This window comes from Bos javanicus, chromosome 29 (genome assembly GCF_032452875.1).
Source record: "Bos javanicus breed banteng chromosome 29, ARS-OSU_banteng_1.0, whole genome shotgun sequence".
Taxonomy (NCBI): Eukaryota; Metazoa; Chordata; class Mammalia; order Artiodactyla; family Bovidae; genus Bos; species Bos javanicus.
Window position 1 is genome coordinate 32,307,219 of NC_083896.1, and position 22,660 is coordinate 32,329,878.

The 22,660-nt window shown below is 45.6% G+C and overlaps 1 protein-coding gene across 3 annotated transcripts in view; it reads right to left on the reverse strand.

The window, feature by feature from the left end:
* The window catches only part of ETS1 (ETS proto-oncogene 1, transcription factor), a 138,950-nt gene that overhangs the window by 98,360 nt on the left and 17,930 nt on the right, over positions 1-22,660 (reverse strand). For all 3 annotated transcript variants that reach the window (XM_061406412.1, XM_061406409.1, XM_061406410.1), the window contains exon 3: positions 10,616-10,760. In XM_061406412.1, coding sequence (XP_061262396.1) covers positions 10,616-10,760 — 145 coding nt within the window. The remainder of the gene's footprint in view (positions 1-10,615; positions 10,761-22,660) is intronic.

Sequence of the window (22,660 nt, forward strand, 5' to 3'; positions counted from 1 at the left end):
TAAAAGGGGAGTGTTTAAAAGGAAACAAGAGTGAAGTGGCTGGAATTCAGGCATAGCATCCATGCCCAGTGTTTCCAAGACCATAGGATAGAAACCATTTCCAGATTTAAGACTGTCTCTTGGAACTGACCAGAGTGGTGAGAAGGGGTTGATAGGAAGGAAGCTTTAGCAGGGAATTCAAGTGAGTTCAACAAAGTGTGCTTGGCACACTCGCCAAGTACAACAACGTAAGTGCTGCTGGGGCTACAAAGGTACCTTTTCCCTTGGCAATTCTTAACCTCCCGGGGGAGGTCAAATCACTTTTGAGAATCCAAGGAAAGCTACAGACCCTTAGAAACACCCTTGCACACAACTTCAGAGGGACCCCGTGTTTCTGAGACATCTGCATCAAGCCCCCTTGCTCTATGAGACTCTGCAGGCTTAAGACTCAGCATAAGTTGTCAGGATTGATTTTTTTTAAAAAAGCATGTATGAAGCAGGTAAGAAATCACACAACAGCTGCGAAGGCAACTAGAACCTGGTTCTGTAGATGTTGAAAATCACTGTCTCTGTTTCTCAAGGTTTAGTTTAGCAAGTCTGAGGAAGTACAGGAAAAACCCGTAGGACACCTCAGACATTGGGAGTTTTGAATTTTGTTTTTTTAATGTCACCTTCAAGGATGAACACAAATCCTAAAGATCTGCAAGAAAGTCCAAAAGAGTCAAACAGGTGGCGAATGACTCCAACTGGGGCTGTTGGGGAGCCCAGTGGGGAAGGCACCCCTCCACTCCTCATTCTCACAATGACAGGGGTGGAGGGATCGGTCAGCTCACTGGGCCACTGTAGGCGGGGCAGAGACCGAACCAGAGTGGATGGGCCTGTTACACGGGCAGCCTGAGAGAGAGCCAAAGGTTGCCCTCTGCATCAGTGGGAAGGTAATTTCTCTCAGAGTGCAATTAGGTCTCATGTTTGACCTATGACCTCTGACCCATGAGATATTTACGATCTCCAGACAGCCAGCCTAGGGGGCAAGTGAGTGAAGATGGAAGCTGAAGACATTTAATAGGAGGAGGAGGGAGGGAGGAAGGAAGAAAGGAAGGAAAGCGGGAGGGAGGAAGGCCTTGGTCAGTCTGAAGTCATCTATGAAATCATGAATTGACAGCCGTGCTTTGGTGCGCACCATGTCCGCCTTCAATACGGTTTTCTGTTCCTCACCGTAATTCTGGGAGGTAGGCATTATTCTATCACATATGAGGACACAGGCTCAGAAGGGGTCAGTGACGTGGCCAGAGTCGCACAGGTGGTAGGTGGCGAGGCTAGAACCTGGGCCCAGGCCAGTCTCAACTCCCTTGTTCATTTCCCAACCGAATCAGTGCGCACGTGCACTCCACAGAGCGTTCGCCCCCTTATCCATCCCGCTATCTTCTCTCGACCCATCTAGAACTCCCTCCAGCCTCTTGCAAAACTGAATCTACGCCCACAATCTCTTCTGTTCCAACGGTCTCTTTCTCAAGCCGGGCTCGGGGCAGTCGTGCTTCCCCCGATCGAATGGAGTGGCCGAGGCCGCGCGCTCGTCTTTTCTGCTTCCTCCGCTCCCGCTTCCTCGGCTCCCAGAGCCGCGTCTTGCAGCGTGTCCGGACGCCCTGCCTCCCTTCGGGCGGATTCGGCGTGCGCCCGTCTCGCTGGCAGCGCCGGGGTTAAACCACCGGCCTGCAGAGCAATGATTTCTGTTTTATTTCAGCAGGGGAAGTGTGTGCCGGCCTGATTAGCCTGATGGTTTCCTCTTTTCCCATAACCTCCAGACCCCCACGGCCCAAGTGTTTACTCTCTGAAATAAAAAATCTGCTGGTGTTTTTCTTTTTGTGTGCTCGTGTATTTTGGGAGGATTGCAGAGGAGGAAGGCGGGGTGGGGGGTTGAGGGACGCGGAGGCGGGGGCGGTGGGGAGGGGCGCCTCCCCTCGTCCCTGCCCCCCAGCGCGCCTCTCCCAGCTGCAGCCTTGAGCTGAGACCCCTGGCCACAGCGCAGGAAAGAAACTTATTAATGAAGGAGCTGGGTCTCTTGCTTCAGCAGCTATAAACACAGAGAACATCTGGAGAGAGTAAGTCTCCAGGCGGCCAGACGCTGAGAACAACAGGCTGCCTCCGCGCATCCCTCCCCCGCCCAGCCCCCTCCCCGCGCCGGCGTGCAGCCCCCGCCCCCTCACCCACCAGCACTTCATTCACCGAGGGCGGCGGGGTGGGGAGGGGAGGGCTGACGCCAGGCGGCCTCCACCGGGGTCCCCAGCCCCCGCTCCCCACACCGAGTTCCCGAAGAGGGGTCAGACAGCTTGAATCCAATAAGAACTCCGTGCCCCAGGGACCTTTTCCCAACTCGGACCAAATATTTGTGGTTTGAAAAAGTTAAGAGAACTTTTTTCTCCCCAGCCCCCTGGGACTCCCAGTGCAATGCTGTTACTTCCTAGGATTTTTGAGAAGAGGCCCTGGAGGACTGCCAAAGAGCGCACGCATCCCCGTTGTAATTCACTAACCCCGGCCCAGGTTTCTCCCACTCGGTTCCCTTCCCTTCAGAAGAACTGCAGGGGTGTTTTACATTTAGGAAGGTCTTTACAGTCCTTCCTGCCCTGGGCTGCTGAACTCTCGAGCCTGTAGCTTCTCTTTCTGGTCCTCACCAGGCTGCCTTCTCATTTCTCTGTAAACTGGGACACCGGGAAGGAAAAATTGACAGGTGTCAGAAAACCAGTCTGGGGCTGGATGAATGTGGGCAAGACTCAGGACTTAAGGGCTGGGCACCAGGTTTCTTTGGGTCACTTAAATTCACATTCAGATTGTGGTGTAAGGAAAAGGTAGCATCTGTTGATCACATACTATAACACCTCTTGAAGTAGAAATATAGCACTCTATGTAATAGCACAAGACTTTTTGAAATGAGTGTAATGATCGGACCTGTTAAAGGATAGAGAACAAGATCCCAGGTGTATCCTTGCTCTTTCCACCAAGCCCCCTAACCCAGGGGTCCCAAACTCTGGGATCTAATGCTTGAAGATCTGAGGTGGAGCTGATGTAATATTAATAGAAATAAAGTGCACACAAAAAAGTGTAATGGGCTTCTATCATCCTGAAACCATTCCCCACCCCCCAGTCGAAGGAAAAATTGTCTTTCATGAAACTGGTCCCTAGTGCCAAAAGGTTGGGGATGGCTGCCCTAACCCTTTGCTGGGACTCAATACCTTTCAGCTTATATTCAAAAACTTAAACTGAAAGTGATGGTAATCTGCATATGAAACAGCACTTAGCTGGAAGGGGTTGGGGGTGAATAAGACGGATGGGACAATGTAACATTGGCAAATAGGAGCAAATTCAATCCATAGCCAGAGAAATACGTTTCACTTATGGAGAAGAGGTTCAGGCATTGGTAAAAACCTCATGATCAGAAGAACAAAGTGATAGAGCCAGAGTGTAGGCTAGTTTTTGCATATGGATGCTCTTCCCAATGCACTCCTAGCTGGAGGCAGACCTGCTGCTCTTTCCCCAAGCCTCTCCTAGCCATTTTTTGGTCCTCTCTGAGATGGGATGCAGGTGGGGAGAGGGTTTCCTGAATCAAGCTTCTGGCAGTGCTATCCCCTGGAAGCAGTTTGTCCGGCAGCTTGGCCCCAACTGTAGCCCCTTCGGTGAAAGGCTAAAACCTGAGACAGGCTTACAGCTTCCCTCTTCCAGACACAACTACCAAGTCAGATTCTGAGGTCAAAATTTTCCCTGAGAGGAATGGTCCATATTACTACATCCCAGACAAATGTATGCATGCACACCCACACACACAGGATCAGAACTGTTTTGAAGAACAAAGAACCTAGAACAGCTCGTTTCAGAAAAGAAAACATACTCTGAATGAGGAAAGAACAGATATGTGCAGCAGATAGAGTTTAAAATATCATTTTTTTTAAACCACAGGGCCATCTGAGATGATCAGCTAAAAGAACAAGACTGCTAGGAGAATAAACATTTCAGAGCAAGGTGAATCTCCATTTAACAAGTCTCTCTGGCATTCCCTCGATATTCGCAACACTTAAAAGCCAAGTCAGAGGCATCTGTTTTTCCTGCTGAAACTTCCCACCTGGTTGTCAATAGCCCTTTCCAAACACTGGTCCAGGTTTGATCTCTCCCAGCCGCCTGGCCGTCTGGCTTGGGAGGGACCGTGAACTCAGACTTTCAGTACAGTCTCCCACTTGAACTTCTGAAGTTTATTTGGGAAAGACACTCTTTTATTCAACCCTTTTGCTAGTAAATGCATTTTAGAAATTTTAGATACTGTGGCAAGATTCAAAGTCACACACTTAATGGTTAACCTTTATCTCATAAATGTGATATTTCATCTAGGGATCATTTCTTTACATCACATAAATGTAGTCTCATATACAAATTTGGATAAAAGCTGCTAAGAGACAGGCAGGAGTCTTCCCCTTTCTCTCTTCTCAGTTTCCAGGGCATGGCATTGGCCACCAAAAATGTTCATCCCATCACCGGGTCACTTTCTGACTCAACAATACACACACATTTCTGGATGCTTGGGCACTTGAGGACAAAGAGTTACAGTGGCAAACATTCATATCGTGCTTGCTTAGTGACGGCACTGCTTTATGCTTGTCATATATTAACTTGGTGGTTCCCAAAGTGTAGTCTTCAGACCGGCAACAGCCATAGCACCACCTGAGACTTTGAGAGAAATGCAAATGTTGAGTCCTACCCTAGACTCACTGAATCAGAAACCCTGGGGATAGAACCCCCACAACCTGCATTTTAACAAGCCCTCCGGTGACTCTGAAACACTTTGAAAACACTGGTTTAGATGGGGAAGTGGAAATATAAAATAAGTTGTCTAAGGCAACACAGGAAGGGCTGATGGGCAGATCCAAGCAATCGGTTCTAGAGGTTGGAGTCTTCACAATAGACTTCACCTCTCTCCTCAAGAATGAGAAATAAGACTGGGTAGATGAGGTTTTTACTATGACCCAGGACCAAAAACTTGGCAAATTGCATGATCCAAAAAGAAAAAAAAAAAAAGCATTGTCTCTTATCAAATCAAAGACCACAGTAATGAGGCCATAGGTCCGTTCCTATGAGGGTAAGTTGGGTTTACTGTGTTCTGAACCTGCAGATGCTTTCCAACTCAAAACAACTATTTTGCAAAAGTGAACTTTGGTCAAAGAACACCTGTGTAAGTTTAGCTGATTCAAGACAGACCCATCCCTGAAATGAAAAATGCTTTGATAATATGTCACTCTGAAAGTGTGTCATAGTTTCTGATACACATCATTATCATTCACAGTCATCAGAGCTATGAGGTTCAAGTCAAACATGGACAGCTATCAGTGGATGGGAGGGACCACGGTCGTGTGGCCTGGGTGCTCAGTTGGGTCTCTGATGTCACTTTTCTGGTCCCCAGTGGAAAACAGGCATTGCATGACTCCATCTGGGTCTGGGCACCACTCTGAGCTCACTGTCTGTGTCTAAAAATAGTTTGCCATTTCTACTCCATCCCTTCCATGGGGCCATGGATGGGAGCTGGTCATGACAGTAAGAGGCAGTGCAGTGTTAGTGAGTTCTCAGAGACGGGGAACAAGAGACTGATATTTACAAAAATGCTTCTTGCTTCAATGATTGAGAGAAAGGGCTGAGGTGGGGGGACAACATAGAAGAAGGGAACAGAGGGAAGGCAGAGCCAGTGGGCTCCACTCCAGTCAGACTATAAACAGCAACAGACATTTCAGCCGTGTCTCGTGTAAGGGGCTCCATTGATTCACCAGGCTCCCCGACAGAGGGATGAGGAGAGGCTAAGATAGAAAGAGCCCATTCATTCATGCAGAACCCCACTCTCGGTCCCCATTGGCTGTCGCTAATGGCTTCAGGCTGATGGGAAGGAGGGGGAAGAGGCGAGCTGGAGGAGGAGGTAGAAATGAAAGAAAATGATGACTACAAGATTGTCATGAAGAGATGTACAGCTGCACAGGCAATTGCATGCAAATGTGGCTTCCCTTTTTAGCTGTAGAGTTAATGTCCTCAGATTCATCTCTTTTTCTCTTTCATGGTATCTGCCCCTCCCCTTCTTTTCCCTTCCCATTCATCTTTCATTCTCTTGTCCTAGAGTTCCTCTGTCTCTCTACTAACACCCACTTTTCTTTTCTATTTCCACACATCTCTTCTTTCTTCCCTTTCACCAGCTATTCTGTCCAACTAATTCATGAGTAGTCTGGATTGCTGAGCATTCTGTTCCCATCACCTGATAACCTCTCCCCCGCTCACATTTTCTCTCAGCTTTATTCTCTCCCCCTCCTCCCTCCCTCCACTCTTCTCCTCCCTCTGGGCCTCAGTCCCTTTGGGGAATAGGAACAACATTCAGAGGAAGGACCCTCATCGGTCCTCGATGGCCCCTCCTGCCGGGCAGCCCAGGCACTAACAGATGGGTAGTCCTGACAGAAGAAGAGCCTACATCCCTTCTCAGAGCGCAAATGTGAGATGGAAGCAGGGCTGGGGAGTGGCTAGGAGGACGGGAAGGAAACTGAAGTTATAAATAGGATAAAAGAAGATGAAAAAAAATGGTGAGTATTTTTTTCTCTATTTTTTTCTTAGTCAACACATCTCCAAGGAAATGCGCTGCAGCTGGAGAAATCATCGATTGGTCCATGTCTTCATCTCCCTTCCCTGTAACCCCAAGATCTCCTTCCAAAGGACACCCATCACTGCAGAGGGCTGGACCACTGCCCAGAAATAATCACTGCAACCCCTTCCTTCATCTGGACAGCTCAGAAGGCAAAGGAGGGGCTGGGAAGGCTCAGGGGTTTTGCCAGATATTTCCATCAGAAGAAGCCTAGGATACAGGAAACTACAGATATCACGTTCACCACCAAAGCACCACATCCTCATAGAAGCTGGCTAGAGTTTCTGAGCTGCAGCTGGTGACAATCCAGGTCATTTTAGGATGATTATCATATGCCCTTATCTTCCCATCCTACCCAAGAGCCACCAATCTAGGAGACTCCAGCTTCCTTCTTAAAGAGGTAGACTGTGGAAAGTAGACTCTATTACATGACTGTCAGTCCTAGCATTTTTAAAACAACTTCCCCCTAAGCAACCTAAATGTCCATCAACATAGGAATGGATAAAGATGTGGTACATATATACAACGGAGTATTACTCAGCCATTTTTTGTTCAGTTTCTCAGTCGTGTCTAATTCTTTTTGTCTTTGTGACCTCTGGTCTGCAGCAGGCCAGGCTTCCCTGTCCTTCACCATCTCCCAGAGTTTGTTCAAACTCATGTCCATTGAGTCAATGATGTCATTCAACCATTTCATCCTCTGTCGCTCTCTTCTCCTCCAGTCCTCAATCTTTCTTAGCATCAGGGTCTTTTCCAATGACTATTAGCCATTAAAAAGAATGAATTGATGTCCTTTGCAACAACATGGGTAGATCTAGAGATTGTCATACTGAGTGAAATCAAACAGAGAAGGAGAAGTATCATATCGCATCCCTTATATGTGGAATTTAAAAAGAAATGAGATAAATGAACTTACAAAAGAGACTCACAGAAGGAATTTACAGTTGTCAGGGGGGAAGAATGGGTGGAAGGGATAAGTTAGGGGTTTAGGATGGACATGTACACACTATTGTATTTAAAATGGATAGCCAACGAAGACCTACAGTATAGCATAGATAAGTCTGCTCAATATAATATGAGGCAGCCTGAATAGGAGGGAAGTTTGGGGGAGAATGGATACATGTATATGTATGGCTGAGTCCCTTCACTGTTCACCTGAAATATCAAAGCATTGTTTAATTGGCTAAACCCCAATACAAAATAAAAAGTTTAAAAAAATAAAGAAGCTTCCTCCTGAGGTTCCTAAAAATCTTCACAGACATTGTCTCAGTGGCCCTGAAGTAAAAACTCTTACCTTTGAGAAACTTGACAAGGAGGAGATTGAAAAATCATCTTCACTTATTTATGTACTTCTTAGCTAAGAAAAAGATGGGCCATGTCTTTTTCTGATGAAAATGAGGTATTCTGATTTGAAGCTACAAGTGAATGTGGAGATGACCTCAGCTACTAAGAAGATGTATTAAGTAAATGTAATAAACTATAAATTGGTAGCACACAGAAGCACCATCCAGAGCTGAAAGCGTTAAGGCAAGGCAGCATTAATCTCTGTTGCATAGGGAGATATAAGACTTCAAAGCCTAGTGGCGTGAATGGATTGAAGAATTATACATATAGGCAAAACCATTTTGATCTTTTGCTTACACAAACAAAATCTTTTTTTCTTTTTTTTTTGGTTTAGATGTTTAAAGGATCACTTTTTCTCATCTCTTAAAACTTTAAGTCCTTAAGTCTAACCTGTGAACAACTATAAAATTCTCTGTGCCGCCTCATGAAATGGTTGAATAGCCGAGACCTGTGTTTATCCTTGGGGGGAACTGAGATGCCAAGCAGAAAGTGATGACACAGATGCTATCCTGTCTGAGATCCGAGGTAGTGCCAAAGAACACCTCCAAGATCAAGGGCTATTGAGTCAAGACAGGGAACACAGGGTCAACTTCATCCTGCTCGGGAGGAGAACCTGGCAACTGCAGACCAACTCCTATCCTTCTCAGCCCCCATCAAGTGTTACCACGTCTCACTCTGTGTCTGTCGGTGTATTCCAGGTGAAAGATACAGTGTAGGTAACAAAACAAACATTTCCTTTATTTCTCCAGTATTATAAAAATAACTTGCCATAAAGCAGTGTTCTCAGGTAAAGAGATATGGAACAAAAAAAGTTGCATTTAAGTTAGTTTCCAGTGGCTTTTCACACTATGCACTTCATTAGAACAGAGGTTGAAGAATTTGACTGCAATATGGGAGACACAGGAGACGTAGGTTCTATCCCTGGGTTAGGAAGATCCCTTGGAGGAGGAAGTCACAAAACCCACTCCAGTATTCTTGCCCGAAAAATCCCATGGACAGAAGCACCTGGCGGGCTACAGTCCAAAGGGTCGCAAAGAGTTGGACATGACTGAGCAGTAAACACACACACACAACATGTAAGCATCATGAAATTTCTTACACTAAGAATTCGTCCTGGGAGAAAACAAATGCACCTTTTTGGTATCTGGATATATAATCATAACCTGATCTCTTGAAAAATTGAACTTACTGTCAGAATCAATCATTTCAGGATCCCTAAATTAAGGTTTTACATTTTGTATCAAAAATAAACCAACAAAAGTTAGCCAGTTAGCAAGGACCAATGGAATTTGTGAGAAACACAATGACTCCAGCACAATAGAACTGAGGTATAGACTTGGAACTTGTCTGCTCCTTGGGAGAGTGGATCCTGTTCACCAGAGGGCAGCACTGTGAGCAGCAAGTCAGGACTGAAAGGAATTCTGAGGAGAGGAGCTTTTGTGAGGAAGAAGAGTTGAGGAGAGAGGCAGCAGATGAGGAGGAAGAAGCCAAATGCGGCGCAGGGCAGAACAGAAGAGGATGATGGAAAGAAGACAAATGAAAGAAATTACATCATATAAGAAGACTGACTATAGAGAACAAACGTATGGACACCAAGGGGCGAAAGGAGGGTGGGATAAATTGGGTGATTGGGACCTATATATATATATACACACTGTTGATACTGTGTATGAAATTGGTAGCTCAGGTGGTGAAGAATGCCTGCGATACAGGAGATCTTGGTTCAGTTCCTGGGTTGGGAAGATCTGCTGGAGAAGGGAACCCATTCCAGTATTCTGGCTGGCAGAATTCCATGGACTGTATAGAATTCCATGGAGTCATCAAGAGTCGGACACGACTGAGCAACTTTCACTTTCACTTCACTTCATGAAATAAGTAACTAACGAGAAACTGCTCTATAACTCAGGGAATTCTACTCAGTGCTCTGTGGTAACCTAAAAGAGAAGGAAATTCAAAAAAGGGGGTATGTGTATATATATGGCTGATTCACTTCGCTGTATGATAGGGCTTTCCACGTGGCACTAGTAGTAAAGAATCCACCTGCCAATGTAGTTAGATTCCATGGTTGGGAATATCCCCTGGAGGAGGGCATGGTAACCACTAGAGTGTTCTTGCCTGAAGAATCCCATGGACAGAGGAGCCTGGTGGGTACAGTCCACAGGTCACAAAGAGTTGGACGCAGTTCAGCACGCGTGCACACACACACACAGAAACTAACACAACACTAAAACAACCGTGCTCCAATAAAAATTAAAACAACAACAAAGGCTGGCTAGTCCACACACCCTCTGTCCCTCTGGTTCACACTTCATAATTAAAAAACCTTCTAGGTCCTTTGTTAACAGCCAGGTTTTAGGGGTTAAAACCCCAGACAGGCAAAGTGGAGAGAACTATATACAAAATGAAGACATAAGTAAAGAAACCTCGCATGGGCCCCTTCCTAGAGTTTAGTCTTTCTGTCGCTGGAGAATAAAGTCATTCAAAATGACTGAAAAGTTCTGGGACTTCCCATAGAACAAGAACACCCGGTACCCACATAAGCCAGGGCCGCTGTGAGGGCAGATGACACAGGATGCCGCCCGCACCCAGTTGCCTCGGGCCCTCAACCCCACCCTCAGTCTCAGCCGCCATTTATGTTCCTACCTGAGCCATAGTGCTCAAGGCCGGTGGGCACTTCCTGAGTAGCTGTCTCTTCCCAGAACGGGTAACAAGCTCTTGGTGGATGATAGGCCGACTGGAAACCACAGGCCATCCGGGGATCTTCATAAGAGTTGAGAGGTCCCTGCCTCTGTGGCCAGGAAACAAAAGGAAATATATTAAGATTCCCTAATGGAACAGTAACTATCATCCATAAGTAAGAATTATTCATAGATAACAAAAGACTATTTTTTAAACTAATTTTTATTGGAGTATAGTTGCTTTACAATGCTGTATTAGCTTCTACTGTATACCAAAATGAATCTGTCATATGTATACATATATTCCCTTCCCTTTGGGATTTCCTTTTCATTCAGGTCACCACAGAGCATTGAGTAGAGTTTTCTGTGCAACACACTATGTAGAACCAAATATTGATCACTACCCTCCCCCATCCAAAAAAAAAAAGACAGGAATGGGAAAGGTTTCTGACTTGGACTATGTATACAGTTATTTTCATGCATTTCCTCAACCATTTGAAGACTTTTTAAAATTTTCAAATAAAGATCCATGGTTAATCGCAAGGCAGAATCTTGGTCAACTTCATATAATCCTGGCTTTTGTCTTTTATTTTTTTTACTGTTACCTTAGTCTATAAAAACACCATGAAAGATATTCTTATAAGACATTCCAGTATCATAGAACCAATAGGTGACAAATACCAAAGAAAAAAACAAAAAAATGTATTTACCTAATAAAATTGCTCTTTGTTAATCAGTGTGTGTAAGTTTTATTTCTTTCTTTTTAAAACATTTATTTATTTGGCTGTGTCAGCTCTTGGTTGTGGCATGTGGGATTTTCCATTGGCGTGCACAGGCTTCTCTGGCTACAGCACGTGGACTCAGTTGCCCCATAGCATGTGGGATCTTGGTTTCCCAACCAGGGACTTGAACCTGCATCCCCTGCATTGGAAGGCAGATCCTTAACCACTAGACCACCAGGGAAGTTCTGTGCCTAAGTTTTAATGATATTGATAGCTAGATTAGAATTTTCATTCTTCCCATTTGGGCACTTGTTCAATTCTCTTATTAGTTTTTGTAAAATCCATAAAATATACTCTCTACCCAGTACTCTCTAAGAAGGACAAATACAGTATGTGGGAGACCATGGTTTGCAGCGCTTAAGGCCCCGTTCTTTGAAGCCAGGGATACATAGATTCAAATCCTGGCTCCATCACTTACTAACAGGGACCTAGGCCTGTTCTTTTATCTAAACCTCAGTTTACTCAACTAAAAGATGGGAAAAATAATACCTTCCTCATAAGGTAGGAGGAGTGAATGGAATAATACATGTTAAGAAAACAATACTGGATAAAGTTTACCCCGGGGCTGTTCTTCTTCCAAGTGGGTTAAAGGTGCTGAGAATGGAATAAGACCCTGGGACTGAACGGGGTCACACCGTTTTGCTGTATGTGTGGGTGCTAAGTCGCTTCAGTCATGTCCGACTCTTTGTAACTCTATGGACTATAGCCCACCAGGCTCCTTGGTCTATGGATTCTTCAGGCAAGAATACTGGACTGGGTTGTCACGCCCTCCTCCAGGGGATCTTCCTGATCCAGGGATCAAACACATGTGTCTTACATCTCCCGCATTTGTGTGCTATGTGCTTAGTCACCCAGTCGTGTCCAACTCTTTGCCACCCCATGGACTGTAGCTCACCAGGCTCCTCTGTCCATGGGGATTCTCCAGGCTAGAATACTGGATTTGTAGGCAGGTTCTTTACCACTAGCACCACCCGAGAAGCTCCAGATTACTGTATATCAAAGGCTCATGTCCTTGGCTTCTGTTACCAGGCAGCTCTTGTGAGAGCCACATGAATATAAACAGAGCAATGGAGTTTGGGACCAAGATTGAGGAAAATCATCAGCAAGAACACTCAACTGAGCTTTCAGTCAGCAAAAAAACCATTTTGCTGACATCGTATTTTAACACTGCAAGCTCTTACAGCAACTACAGTAAGGTTTTCTTTTGAACCCCAAGGATAAGCAGGTCTTCAACAATTCTTTACAAGAGAATCAACTTGAAGCACATTTATTTTCTAAATGAGCTGTGTGTTCTCGAAATCATCCCCATTTTTTCATATTTCTCTAGAGTCTTTCTCAAAATTCAGTTTCAAATATCAGAGTCTTAGAAACAGGGTCTGGGTGGGGATATTTTGTCATTAAGTGGTATAAAGGAGGACTCTAAGTGACCTGGCCCTGTCCTCTTTAGGAGCAGTGTGTGCTTGGTTTGCTTAAACCAGAAAGTCCTTGTAAGAAGGCAGTGGGTGGTACCAGTAGGATCTTTGTAGAGAGGTGGTGGGTGGTTTGGTCCAGGCCCTGCTAAAGTGGTGGGGACAAGAGGAGAACTTGGGACTCAAGTGTCAAAGTTGAGGTTTTCTCCGCTAAGGAAAGACCCCAGAAGGTGAGGCATGGTTTGCAAAGAGGCATTGAAGGAAAATGATGAGTTCCCTGTAGAGGCAAGATGGAGGGCAGGGGTAGGTGGCGAGTTATGGGTAAGCAAGACGATATTGGGTTCTAGACCTGGGCCTTCACCACCTGGCTGCATGGTGAGTCAGCCCACAACTTTGACAAACAACGACGTACAGCAGCTCCTTGAGTTTCGTGATTGGCTTTATTTTTAGTGGAGTGCCTCCTGCCCCCACACCAGGTTCCTTGTTGTCAGGGAGGGTTCATTTATTATTTTATACAGGAAAGTCTATTTTTAAGATATATTTCCTCCTTAACTGTCTTCAGTGGTGCCAGGGGACCCTATTTTTAAGAACGAGAAGGAGATAATGCATCAAACCTACCATGAACCACAAACATCTTTGCTCACAGAGACTCCTGGGAGCATCATGACACTTGTTACCTAAACACCTGCCTTTTTGTTCGATATTTCACAAACTGACTTAATACCTATTTCATAGAGTATGAGAATGACATTTTTACTCAAGAGAACCACAGAGCCAGTTCCAATTCATTATGAAACCTTCTCAGTTGAGGAGAAAGAAGCAGGTTATCAACAGGTCAGAAATCTGGGCAGCAAAGCCCCACTTCCATGCTTGAAAAAGGGCACCACCCAAAACAAGTTGAAGTCAACATCTTCCTCCTGGCTTCTGGTGAATGGAGGTGAGTTCAGGAGATGCCAGCCACCCTCCTGACCCTGTCATAGTTTAGAGAACCCGTCTGATGGGTCCTCAGTCATTCATCCCACAAGTGATTACTGAAAGGAGCTAATGTAGATCCCACACTGCTCCATGCTGATCGGTGAGCTAAACATGGTGAAGAGATGGTCACATTTAATCTTCACATTTAATCCTCATAGCTGTGCAAGATTTACTTTTTTATCTCCATTTCACAGAAGAAAAAAACTGAGGTTTTTCAGAGAGCAAGTAAACATCCAAAGGCCACACAGCTAGTAAAATAATGGAGATAGAATTCCCTGGTGGTCCAGTGCTAAGACTCTGTGCCCCCTCTGCCTGGGGTCCGGATTCGATGCTGCAACAAAAATCCAAGATCCCATGTGTCAGAACTAAGACCCGGCACACCCAAATAAATAAATAAACAGACATTTTTTTAAAGAAAGAGTTCTAGCTGAGACCAACTTGATTTCAGACTGTGCACCGTGAATCTTCTGTGGCCTGGATGGCTCGGGAAGGGAGGCCGCTGTCCCATGACAAAATACTAAATGGATTATGACAATAGACGGTCATGAAACAAATCTGTATTACACCACCAGTCTATGCCAAGTATTATGTTAGATGCTAAGAATAAAGTATGAGCAAGACATGAACTTTACCCTCTGAAGTGCACAAACCAGTAAACAGGAAATTACAGCGAGGGGATGTGACAGAGGGAGGCACCGATGTATATGGGCGAGGAGAGTGGCAGCAGGTAAGACTTCCTGGAGGAAGCAGATTAAGGTAATAACTGAAAAGTCAAGTAAGACTCAGCCTAGAACATTTGGTGAAGGGTCTAGAGAACAAAAGATGACACTCCTCAAAGTGCCAAGGAACACCTACACCTATGTAAGGAAGAATAAAAAGACTCAGAATGGTGACAGAGAGAAAGACTTGGTAGTGACAAGTATGAGGGGAAAGCATGCTCTTGGCAATGAGAACACCTGCAGTGCAGGGCAGTTAGTAAGAATGGAAGCTGGAGGGACAGTGCTGCACACGTGCCTGCATGCTAAGTCGCTTCAGTCATGTCTGACTCTGAGACCCCATGGAGTGTAGCCTGCCAGGCAATGATAACACCTGCAATGGAGGGCAGTTAGTAACAATGAAAGCTGGAGGGACAGAGTTGAGGGTCATGAAAACCAGACCAGAATCTGGCTGCAGGAGAAAGGAATTCGAGGTGGTGTTAAAGGTAGTGGCATGGTGAGTCAAGATGTTCTAGAAGGACGCATTTGATAGGGTTAAGTAGGATGGAGTGAGCAGGAGCAGGCGAGGAGGCTGACAAGGCAGCAGCTGTGCCCTGCAGAGCCATACTGGGGCCTCGATACAAAGGAAAAAATCAGTATTACTGATCCTAACTGTATTTAAATTTTTATTTCTTATAATAATTTTTGCATTGATTTTGATGGTCAGAAATATTACATTCAGGGAATGTTAATCAGAGAGAGCTATCTCAGAGGTCCACAGCTCAACACCAAGACCTGGCTGTACCCAACTGCCTGCTGATTCCACGGCTGGAAATCTCAGGCCGAACAAATAGTGAGACAGGAACACAGCCCCACCCATCAAAAAAAAAAGAAATATTACATTCAGATTTGTTCAGCTTGAGTACTGAGTCTGGGGGCAGTCCTTAGGCTTTGGCCCCAAGTGAACTGAGTGAAGCCAGTTATACAGGCAAATGCTCTATCGCTGATCTCCACCCCCAACAGTCCAGTTATGAAAAGTTGAACTAGGGTCATGAGTGTAGAGGTGAAGAGGAAACAAGAAATATAAGATATGTTTTGAAGAAAGAGTCAACATGATTTTATGACTCAGAGGAGATGGAAAGCAGTGGGGGGCAAAGATCCAAAAAAATGTTTAGACTGCTTGCTTCTATAACAGGGAAAATGGTGAATTTAAGTACATAGGTAAGAGGTTGGAAGAAAATTTCACTCTTGGTTGTGCTCAGATGGAGAGACAGCAGAGCAACTAGGGGAAGGTTCCCTTGGTGGCTGCATGACAGAAGACAGGAAAGGATAAAGGTGGATCTATAAACATCAAGGATCTAGTTAAAGTGTAGAGTCAGGGAAAATGGTACTTAAAATAAAAAGAGAAAGGGTCAGAAATGGCTCTGCCACACCATCCAGCAGTTCTATTTCTGTGTACTTATCCAAAGAAAACAAAAACACTCATCTGAAAAGATATGTACCTCCCAATGTTTACTACCACATTATTTACAATAACCAAGATATGAAAGCAACTTAACTGTACACTGATGGATGAATGGATAAGAATTATACACACACACACATATACATACACTGGAATATTATTCAGTCGTAGAAAAAGAATGGAATCTTGCCATTTGCAACAACAGAAATGGACCCAAAGGATATTTGCTGATTGCAACAAGTCAGAGAAATACAAATACTGTGATTCTACTTATACGTGGAGTCTAAAAAAATAAATGACACACAACAAGTAAGCAGTAACAGAACAGAAAGAAACTCACAGACAGAGAAACTCACAGAAACTCGCAGAAAACAAACTGGCGGTCGCCAGAGGGGCGCGAGAGGTGAGTGAGATAAATGAAGGGGACTCAGAGCAGTCATCAGATAACAAGTCAGGAGAATGTAAAGTGCAGCCAAGGGAATACAGTCCACGCATTGAAATATCTTTATATGGGGATGGTTATTAGACTTACTGTGGTGACCTTTTCATGTATAATGTATAAAAATATCTAATCACTATGTTTATTTGAAATTAGCATAATATCGTAATTCAATTATACTTCAATTTTTAAAAAAACGGGTCTGTGGAGTCGCAGGCCATTGGGAGAAGAAATGAAGGGGAAATAACAAAGAAGGGTCAGTTGAAGACATGGGAGGAAAAACACCAAAGTGTTCAGTGAAAGGGCAGAGTTTCAGAAAGCGGACACTAAGAAGAGGGTGGTATCCAGGCAGCCTTAAATGGCCATGTGCTCCTGCCCTGCTCTGGGGCAATATGTGATGAGCACCCTCCCCCAACCCCAGTAATCCTTGTGGAGGCTTCAGAGGACATGAGCCTGCAACCTAAGTGCTTCACTTTTCTGATCCTGGAAAGAAATAGCATGAAGTTCTGAAGTCTGGAATCTACTAGGATGACAGACACACACGTGTTCCTGCTCCAAGATAAACCACCCCTGACACCACCAGCATAGCGACCACCACCCTCTTCTGCAGTCAGGGCTTCATCTACTGTATTATGGCACTCTCACCCCCTATGCTTCTTTCAGGGACCTGTCTCTCCTCCCCACTCACCCAGTTCTCTCCCTATGGCTGCTCTTCACCCACCTCCCAGCCCTGCCAAACCTCACAGCATTGTTTCTGCTCAGAGTCTTCCTCCCCTCTGCCCCCAAAGATCCCTACAATTAGGAAAAAGGGAAAAGGGAAGTAGATTTTCAACACTAAATCAAAAACAGATGGAGGTGCTTGTCTATAGGAGTTCGTTTCTGTCTTGAGCCAAGCAGCCTTAATTGTCCAAGTGTTTGCTCCTCAAACCCTTCCGGATCTTTCTTGTGTGTGTGTGTGTGTGTGTGTGTTACAAAAAATTCTGTCAGAGTAAATCTGTCTTTTCTTTAACCAACTACACAATCCTGGGGTTTAGCCTTAGTACCATACCATAAGCATACAAGACACATAAATACTTCTAGATGCTGCAACTTAAAAAAAAAATGTGTATTTCCAGAGGCAAAGCTGACTTAACACTGAATGGATGGGTAAGGGAGTCTACAATCCACAGGAGTAAATCTGTATCATTCTAGGCCTGGCATTGATGTTCATACACTCCAGTAAGAAGATGAGAGACTGGAAATCAGGAAGCCTGGGTTTGAGTCCTGCTCTGGGCTTCCCTGGTGACTCAACTGGTAAAGAATCTGCCTGCAATGCGGGAGACCTGGGTTCAATTCCTGAGCTGGGAAGATCCCCTGGAGAAGGGAACGACTATCCACTCCAGTATTCTGGCCTGGAGAATTCCATGGACTGTATAGACCATGGGGTTTGTAAAGAGTTGGACACTACTGAGCAACTTTCATTTTCACTTTCTGGTCCATATAATCAAAGCTATGGTTTTTCCAGGAATTATGTATGGATATGAGAGTTGGACCATAAAGAAGGCTCAGTGCTGAAGAACTGATGCTTTCAAACTGTGATGCTGGAGAAGACTCTTGAGAGTTGCTTGGACTGCAAGGAGATCAAACCAGTCAATCCTAAAGGGAATCAATCCTGAATATTCATTGGAAGGACAGAAGCCAAAGCTGAAGCTCCAGTACCTTGGCCACCTGATGTGAAGAGTCGACTCGGTGGAAAAGACACCGATGCTGGGAAAGATTGAAGGCAGGAGGAGAAGGGGACAACAGAGGATGAGATGGTTGGATGGCATCACCATGAGTTTGAGCAAACTCCAGGAGATGGTGAAGGACAGGAAGCCTGGAGTGCTGCTCCCATGGGGTTGCAAAGAGTTGGACACGGCTTAGTGACGGAACAATGACTGCCCCTAAGGAGCTGGTTAGTCTCCAGCCTGTTTCTTAACCTCCTTAAGCCTCTGTTTCCTGAGGACACTGGCCCCAGTGATCGCCAAGTTCCTTTGCAAATACAAGTCTCATTTTTGCTGATTCCTCCACATTCTTTCTCCTGACCTTGTGACGGACAACCTTCATTTGATAAATAACGACGCCAGGGTGGGAAAGCCTAGAGCACCAGAATTCGTCAGCGTTTAGATTCATGCCAGGCCACGTCCCGTTCAAATGCATTAACACCTTCAAGTCGTTTGTCTTCATTCTTCCCTGGAATATGCTCACACACCATTTTGCCCCCACAATCCCTGTTTTTTCAGTAGAGAAATAAGAGGTTAGGAAATACCTAGCTGCTGAGCTGTCCAGGGGCTCTCACATACTAGGTGCAAATTTGCACAGTAAGTGGGGGATTTCTCATCCTAAACCCTTTCACTTTGTTGCAGGCAGATGCCCCCTGAAGCCAACCTGACCAACTCCACAGACATCTCATTGTGTCTGAGACTCCTCATCTTCAGAGGATGTCAGACCAGCCAGCACCTCTTTTTACTCACAGAGAAGTGCTTTCAGCCGCCCTGGGGAGGGGTTTGGGGCAAACTGTATCTGGCCCTCAGAAGAACACTGGGGCTCCTCTGCTTCAGGGGGACACGTGGGACCTGCTCCCTGGAGAAGGGAAGGAGGCAACACGGAAACGCCCCCCACCTTCGGCTCTCCCGCCAGAGGGGAGGGGCCCAGGGTGGTGTAGCCGCAGGAGAGGCAGGAACAGACAAAATAGGAAACTCTCAAAGGGCAATTTAATTTTAGATTCAAGGCCAGGAAATTGTTTTGAAAACAATAAGAGCGATGGGCTTGGGTCTTGGCAAAAGGGCAGGTCGGACCACTGCAGACTGCTGAGAGAGAAACGAATCTGAAGCACATAAAGAGCAGAGATGGGACTGTCAGATTCCGTTCTCCATGAGAAGCTGTGCTCAGCCTCCAAACGAGCCACCTGGACCACTGCTGAAGCCACCTTGAGATGCCCCCCGCCCTGGGGCTGCAGATCAAGTCAGGGGAGGGGGACAGTGACCAAGGGTGAAGCGCCTCACACCAGTCTGAGACCACAGTCCCCTCCACTCAAAAGACATTCTCTTGCTGAGAGGTAGCAGGTGAGATCCTGTGTTATCCATCAACTTCTACTCATTAATGGGAACCCTGAGACTCCCAGTGGCTCCATGGGGTGCCAGCCTCAGGCATCCAGCCCAGAGCTTGGAGGTGAAGGGTGGGCCTGACTCAGAGCCTCCTCAGAGATGGGGCGAACCTCCCATGGACAAAAACCTGGACAGGAATTTCAATTTGCTCAGAGAGCTACAAAATGGAGTTCTGTTTTTGTTTTTGTTTTTTTCCCTAAACCAAGGAGGGTAAATTCACCATGAATAAAGCATACGGATACATCAGTTCAGTTCTCACTCAGTCGCGTCCAACCCCATGGACTGCAGCATACCAGGCCTCCCTGTCCATCACCAACTCCCAGAGCTTACTCAAACTCATGTCCATCAGGTTGGTGATGCCATCCAACCATCTCATCCTCTGTCATCCCCTTCTCCTCTCGCCTTCAGTCTTCAACCATATGGATGCATGAGTTGGCATAAATTCTTATCCATCCCCACATTTCTTAAAAATGGTCAAGATGGGGAATTGCCAGGAATTCCCTGGTGGCCCAGTGGTTAAGGTTCTACTTCCACTGCAGGGAGTCTGAGCTCAATTTCTGGTCGGGGAACTAAGATCCCGAGTGCTGTGTAGCGAGGCCAAAAATAAATTAAATTTTTTTTAATTTTATTTTTAAAAATATGGGGACTTCCCCGGTGGTCCAGTGGTTAAGACTTCACTTTTCAATGCAGGGGTGCAGGTTTGATCCCTGGTCAGGAAGCTAAGATCCCACATGCCTCATGGCCAAAAACCCAAAACATAAAGCAGAAGCAATATTGTAACAAATTCAATAAAGACTTTTAAAATGCTCCACATAAAAAAAAAGAATCTTTAAAAAATATGATCAAGATGCACTTAATGATAAGGAGTGTCCCAAGCCAGCAGCCGGAAGATCCAGACCACACTCCAGCCTTCACCAGCCTGTAAACTTGGGCAACCTCATTTACTCTCTTAGGACCTGAATTTCCTGATGCTGGGAGACAGTCTCAAGGTTATGGTCTGGCTCTGAAATTCTCTAGCTTGTGCTGACTGAATCCCATGTCTTAGAAAATCCCCACTTTCTAAGATGCTGGAAAAATCTCTTTTTTCCTTCACTTCTTCTGACTATCACTAAGAGTTATGGTTATAGATTATTTCTTAAACATCATGTTTCAGTAACCTCCCTGGAGGTAAAGCCAACACCACCCCAAGCAACGAGAAAAAAAAAAAAAAATGCTTTTCTGGTTTCCATTTACATTCTAAATTTCTTTTTCTGTCTTTTCATTTCTCTAATCCAGGAGAAGGAAATGGCAACCCACTCCAGTATTCTTGCCTGGAGAATGCCGTGGACAGAGGGGCCTGGTGGGCTGCTGTCCACAGGGTGGCACAGAGTTGGACATGACTGAAGCGAATTAGCAGCAGCAGCATCGGCGTTTCTCTAATCAGGGACTCCTTATCCATTGCTCTCCAGGATCCCCAGAAAGAAGGAAAAGGTGTGTATGGCTAAGCTTCATAGAAATAAGAATCAGCCCTTCCCAACTTCCCAGAACTACAGGGACAACACAGACGTCCCTGTGAACACATCCTAAGGCATGTGGGGTGGAGGTGAAGAGTGCGAACAGCAAAGGCTAAGAAGAGAATTGCTTCCCAAGGAAGCCCAATTAAACTGCAATTACTCGAGATAAGAGAACCAAGTCTGTTTACACAATGGGGCTGTAAACCACCAGCCCATTACAAGAGAACTTTGATCTGGGGGCAGGGGAGCTATTTCTGGTCCAGGGTAGAGAGGAAGCAAGGAGGTTTCTCAGTAAGAGAAATATGAATGGCTCCACTCAACCCAAAGCCCCATCTTGTTCTGGCCGCAGCCTTGTAAGGACAAAATCAGTGGAATCACATCCACCTCCCTGTGTCCATCTCACACAATCGAAAAGTCCAGAGAAAAACAGAGAAGAGATGGTAAACACAGGGAAAGGGAATTAACTGAGGTCATATTTCTGGCTGGTGTCACAGCGACTTGACGTGGTAAGTTATACCCTGTGCCTGTTTTACAGATGAGAATACTGAGGCTCGGAGGAAGTCATGTGCCCAAGGTCACGTGGCTAAGGAGTAATAAATAGACCAGAATTTAACTCAGGTCTTTCTGACTCCAAAGCCTGAGTGTTTTCCATGTTATTGGATTGGCCAAAAAGTTCCTTCTGGTTTGTTCATAAGCTGTTGTGGAAAAACTCGAAAGGACTTTTTGGTCAACCCAGTGTGTGGCCAGGCTATGTTCCACAGCTGTCTGGCCCAAGCCAGAAGGCTCAGGGCCTTCCATGTGCTCTGACACTCTGAACAGTCACCCTTGCCTGGCATATTACCGTAGAGTAAGTCCCTACATAGGAACCTTCAAGTTGTGAACTTTCAAAGACACAAATGTGCATTCCATCATCATCAGGCGTAAGTGACATTACAGCTTGCTCCCCCCGACCCTGTCTCCTATTGCCATCTAACCCCTCCTCTCCATCCTCCAGGTAGTAACTCTTCCTGCCTGTTCACTTGATGGCAGCCCTCGGATGCCAGCTGTTGTATGGTACTGCTGTACTTTCCTGGGAACTGCACTGTAAGATTAAAAATGTTTTCTTTTTTGTGTTTGTGTTTTATGTATTAATTGTATGAGAAGTATTATAAACCTATTACAACACAGTACCACAGAGTGGATTGTGTTAGTTGGGTATCTGGGCTAACTTTGTTGGAGTTACAAATAAATTGGACTTACAAACGCGCTCTCAGAACGGAACTCATTCGTATGTAGGGGACTTACTGGATTCCCAAAGGCCTGAGCTCCGAGAGGAGGTGTGTGGGCAGTTGTCTATTCCTTCCCTCTGAACAGTTCAAGGTGCTTCCTAAGCGCGAGTGACCCAAGGACCTCCTCCACACGCTGGTGAGGGAGCCAAGGACAGGGACATGCTTGGTCCAAACCAGGGGCAACCTGCCCCGCCCATTCCTGCCCTGAACCCAGCCCTGAAAGCTCAGCAGTGTGAAGGGGAGGATGACGCAGGAGAGGACCAGGGGTGCGAGGGACTTCCAGGCGCAAGGCAGCAAGTTCTCCAACCAGCATAACAGGAAGGAGTGCTTCCTCCCGCTGGATGAAAGGGTCCCTGACA